This window comes from Sphaeroforma arctica (genome assembly GCF_001186125.1).
Source record: "Sphaeroforma arctica JP610 unplaced genomic scaffold supercont1.155, whole genome shotgun sequence".
Classification (NCBI taxonomy): Eukaryota; class Ichthyosporea; order Ichthyophonida; genus Sphaeroforma; species Sphaeroforma arctica.
The window spans coordinates 4,562-9,865 of NW_014040403.1; the positions used below are offsets into that span (position 1 = coordinate 4,562).

At 44.2% G+C, this 5,304-nt stretch overlaps 2 protein-coding genes across 2 annotated transcripts in view; one reads left to right on the forward strand and one right to left on the reverse strand.

Moving 5' to 3' along the window:
• Window positions 1-935: 935 nt before the first annotated feature.
• Window positions 936-2,286, forward strand: SARC_03151 (hypothetical protein; the record flags this gene model as incomplete). Its single annotated transcript, XM_014303048.1, has 2 exons — window positions 936-1,357; window positions 1,383-2,286. The coding sequence occupies 2 exons, from the start codon at window positions 936-938 to the stop codon at window positions 2,284-2,286; spliced, it is 1,326 nt and encodes a 441-aa protein (XP_014158523.1).
• Window positions 2,287-2,515: 229 nt separating this feature from the next.
• The window catches only part of SARC_03152 (hypothetical protein), a 10,944-nt gene continuing 8,155 nt past the window's right edge, over window positions 2,516-5,304 (reverse strand). Inside the window, exons 10-14 of the mRNA XM_014303049.1 lie at window positions 5,147-5,232; window positions 4,637-4,721; window positions 4,103-4,186; window positions 3,548-3,640; window positions 2,516-3,113 (exon numbers count right to left, since the gene is read on the reverse strand). Coding sequence (XP_014158524.1) covers window positions 2,877-3,113; window positions 3,548-3,640; window positions 4,103-4,186; window positions 4,637-4,721; window positions 5,147-5,232 — 585 coding nt within the window. The 3' untranslated portion in view covers window positions 2,516-2,876. The remainder of the gene's footprint in view (window positions 3,114-3,547; window positions 3,641-4,102; window positions 4,187-4,636; window positions 4,722-5,146; window positions 5,233-5,304) is intronic.

The window sequence follows — 5,304 nt, forward strand, 5'->3', positions numbered from 1 at the left end:
ACAGGTTTTTATTGTATAATATATGTAATATAATTTCATGATGGCATCCCTATAATTTTGTTCTTCATACACACATATATATATATATATATATATATATTATACTTACATATGACTATTTCTCAGTGAGCTTTAGTACACACTCTAGTCAGTTGTCACATGTCACACTGTATGTCACTATATATGTGTTTTGTTTTGTTTTTTTGGTCTTTTAAAAACAGAACAAATAAATGTTTCACAGCGACTGACGGAGTGTCGGTCTGTCGATTGTCACTGTCAACTGTCAGAGTGTCAATTGGACTGTCAGACTGAGTGACATCAGAGATTCCATCAAGAGCAAAACAAATGAGTACATTTGACTCATCAGATCTGCGAACCCTAGTTCCATCGGCCAATAGATCTTCAGTATTGTATTGCTTGTCCTCCGTTGGGGTTGTGTGCCGGGTCACCCTCTGGCGTACACTCTTTGGTTCAAATCTGTACGAAAAGTTTCAGATCACGATAACGGCGTTCGATCGTTGATTCGTTTCACACACAAGTTGATGTGTGTTTACTGTATACAGTAAATATACACCCTTTTTAACACCGAAAATATCTGTGGAAGTACATACCATACAATAGAATACCCTCTCTCGTGTATATAGGATTATAGATAGAGCTCAAATTGTCTCTGCTTCGATTCCAATATTTAACACGAATACAACTATGATCGACATCGAAAGCCTCACGGGCCCTGCTCAATTCGGCATGAAAGTCGATGCGTTTCTCGCAGCAGAAATACTACTATTGATTTTCTGGTTTGTCTGATTATATCGATTGTCTTCAGTACTATTATCGCATACATACGGGATGTTCCACGTTACAGTCGTATGGTGTGGGAGCTTCTATTTAAAAACGCACCGAAAAATTATCATCGCCATATCGAACACGTGGCGATGCGAATTAAATATGGCTATTATAGCCCTTCTGACCAACATAACTTGGTGCTCCAGAAAGCCTTGTTGCTATACGTAACCAAAAATTGTGATCTGTCCTTCTCTGGCGGCCGGTTTAAGTTAGTCGAGAAGCCTTCGGATAAACCCCAGGGGCACAACCCTTACGAAAAAAATTATGACAGCTCCGAGCTCAGTCAACTTAAGGCGTTCGAGATCATTACGGAACCCCCGTTGAACGTTCCAGTTGATATAGGCAACGGTGTTACAATCAACATGCGGAATAAAGCGAATGACGAGGGTGAAGGTGGCGAAAAAGACAAAGGCTCACAAGTCTTGAAAACAACTATCACTTTCACAGTTAGTTGTGAGGGCGGAGATGGCAAGCAAAAAGTCGATGCGTTTGTGGTCACCGCATTCGAGTGGTATATATCTTATGTTGCAGCCCAGGCAGACACTTGCGCGATATATGTATGTCATGAGAGGTTCTTCTGGGAATTCGATTGACGATGACGGTAAAATGTACAAGAGATACGAGCTAAGCGAAGATAAGACGTTCGATGCCATGTTCTTCCGACAGGAAGCCGCATTGTTGCGATTGCTCTCACACTTTAAGAACAGGATGGGGAAGTATGCTATAAGGTCGTATCCGAAGAGGCTGACACTGTTACTACACGGTTCACCTGGCACGGGGAAGACCAGTCTGATTAAAGCATTGGCTCAGCACTCGCAACGACATATAATTAGTATACCTCTGGCCAGAATCACGACTAATCAAGAGTTGATGGATGTTATGTTTGATCAGTGCTACACTATCAAGCAGGACGACCTACCAATGAAGCTTAAGTTCAAGCAGGTTGTTTTCGTTATTGAGGATATCGACTGTGCCAGCAAAATCGGTTTCGCTCGCAATAGTAAGACAGACGAGTCGGGCAGCACGAAATCTAATATAGACGAGACGGTCTCAACGCTTAGTGATCTAATCAGCTCAAATGGCCCAAAAACCAAGAGGGAAAGCATGTTCACCTCTGGCAATGATGCGCTAAATTTAGCGGGTCTATTGAATGTGTTGGACGGTATCGTGGATTGCGTCGACCGCATTGTGATCATGACCACAAATCACCCTGAAAACCTGGATCCGGCATTGATCAGGCCTGGACGGGTAAATTTGAATATAGACCTGGGATTCATTCGGGATATCGAGAGTTTTGAGATGATTGAGCACTTTTTCGCATGTACCTTATCAGAGAAGGAGAAGTCAGTCATTTCAAGGGCGTTAGCCACGGCTGTACGAACATTCACCCCCGCCGAGATGGAACAACTCTGCTGTGAATATGACACTGTCGAAAAGTAGTCTTATCCGCACAAAATTACGTTCAACAAACTGGGCAGGGTATAGTAGATTCTGGTGCAGAGTTCTCAGACCAACATTCTGCGAGCAAAAGTCAAATCGGCACTGGAGACGATAGTGAAACTAAGTGTTTAAGTGACGTTAGCGATGATCAACTCAACAGTGAGAATGTGTCAGACGGCGAGTACCTCTCAAGCGATGAGAAACAATAGCAAAACAAATATAAACAAAAGGTTCTACTTTAATTACAGTGAAGCAGTGTATCACTAGTTTAAACTTTTCGATAATAGTCAACGGGCAATCAATTTGTGGCGTGTTTGTGTTCGCCTACTGATTTCAGGCACTGCTGTGATGGCGAATGTTGGAACTGTCAGCGCAGGGCCCATGCTTGTGATACTATCGCGGTAGTTGATGATGAGGGCCATTACGGTCGAATTATCTCTCGTACCATATATTTAAGGATCGACAATCCGACCCGCATCTGTATTCGTTCTCCAGTGTGTTACTTGTCGCCATGAACAGTACTTGTGAATCCGTACCCGACATAAATATTGTGTTTTTGTGTTAGATCTACAGCAATACAACATCGAAGTTTAATCTCCAAGTTCCTGTGGTAGATTTTCTTGAAATCGAGTTGTTTCGGAAAGCACTCCCTCAGATTGCTTCGGATAAGGGAGGTCGCCTATATTAATTGCAATGAGGAACCGGCTACAAGCGAAACCCTGTATGTTCATGCCGTATTTGGTAACCCACCACCAATCTGCACTCTCGTTCTTGCTATGGTCCACTTCAACTATTTCCCCAATCTCCAGAGCCAATTCATCGGAATTCTAAGTGTTCGGTATCACGGAAGTAATCATCGCCCGTGTCAACATGGTTTATAAAACAAACTTGCAAATGACAATCGAGCATAGTGTCGTGTATGCCTTGTTCGAGCGAACTAAACGAAATTTTGAGCCATCCGTATGCGGTTGCGTAACCATAGGCCATACGGTGCAAACATGCGCTACGTGTAGAGCAAAATCCCAGTGTGTGATGGTATGATGTGTATGTTGGATGTGTATTCGGCGTTCTGAGCGACGAATAGGCATACACTGCACGCATGCGATACCATGGAGAATATACCACCCGTGCACGCTTGGTTGCCCATTACAGTAGTCACTCGCATAGACCACGTCCCTGTGCCACAATCAATGCAGCCACCATCAGGTTCAAGCGCACCTTAGACTGAGACTAATTACTATCGTACACGATGCTCACATACCTGTGGGGTGTAGGCGAAAGCAGCACGTGCGTAATCGCAGCTGTGCTTCTTCGCGTCGTGGTTCTCGAGTAGACGCTTGATATTCTCGTGTTCCTACAATGTCCCGAACATTATGTGCGTACGAGGGCATTGGCATGGCGTGGAACGTAATCACCATATAACAGCAATCAAAAATAAAGGCCGGATTTCAGTCAACGCATCAATGGGAGTTCATAGGGCGCTTGGCCTGGCGCAACTATTTGCAACTAGAAACGGTTTATCACAACTCTTTCAGGATGCTCCAGGCCTGCGTATCTAATACGATACTGAGACATAGAAATAGAAAAGCAGATATTCAATTATACAGGTGCGAAAGGCCAATAAAACTGTAGTCGAGCAACGACTTTGTTACACTCCCGCGCACCGCTCACGAAAGTATACCGAACTTCCAGTAGAAGGAACCGGATGCTTTTAGAATAGCTCAAGGACACAGACACGTGTGCAACAATAGCAGTAGCTTCTATGGATACTAATGCGACTGCCACCAAACGTATAGAGGCCGAAAACAAAACTTACAGCTAGAGAGATAGGGGTATCGCCATCCGAGTTTTCTATATTTATAACTGCTCCGTAATGAAGTAGGCACTCGATCACAGGTTCCTGTATCAGAAAAGTGGGGCAAGGGTATTGCGATTTAAAACACCACCATGATTCATCAGTACTTCACGCGGCCCAGAGAGTATTGCGAGGCGTATGTAATGCACAAACGTTCACCTGTAGTTTGTGGTGTACGTACGCACGCAAAACATGACAAAACCAGGATCCCCGCTTACTCGACTTTATCTGCGATATAGCACCAGTCTCTGACGCACGTGCAGACACGTGCAGACAGAGCCGATCTCCAATGCTAAATATAAACACGTTATCAGACTACAATACTCGATTACATTAGGGCAAGTAGAAAATGGCTTTCACTCTCAAAGCAGCATGAATTGCCGACAGTGTCGGTAGCGCGCATAGCCACGCATCCACCTCCGTCTATTGACAACACTGGCCAGATGTCCAATTGAACCATTCTAGTGTCGTGTGAGCCTTTTCTGGTACACTTACGTCCTCAAAGGCCGCCGCACCGTGGAGAGGTGTCCATCCATCAACGTCTCGACAATTAGGGTTTGCACCAGACTCTAGAAGCAGACTAAAGAACAAGTGAGCAGGATTAAATATTCAGATATGCGCACAAGAGATACCATGTTTTGCATGCCCGCAACCTACGCTCGCGTCCGAAAATCTGGTCAAATGACTAACCGCGGTGCGAAAACACTCACAATATAAAGGCGATTGAGGAGATACTACGAAGTATGTTATATTGATGATATGTGTCCGCTTAGATTAGCACCATTACCTTTACACGAACGTCAGTCACATACAACAATGATGGTAGGTATACTAGCACAAATGGCTGCTCACGCATGCAACCGTGACGGTACAAACACACCCTTCAGCCTATCACATAATCCAGCACAACATCAGAAACTCAGTCAGTCGTCTAAACAGGTCAAGCACTCAACCACATCAAAGAAGCACCTATGCCTCTAATAGCAATGCAGATCAAGGACTTACAGCGCAATGTCGCAGTGGCCACCGCAGCACGCATTGTGCAGAGCCGTCAGACCATCATTATTGGCCCAATCCACATCCACATCAGACTATGGCGACAAACGAGAGCATTGGGATTGTATTAATATTGGTAACAAGTAGACATGTATGAGTTTTATATT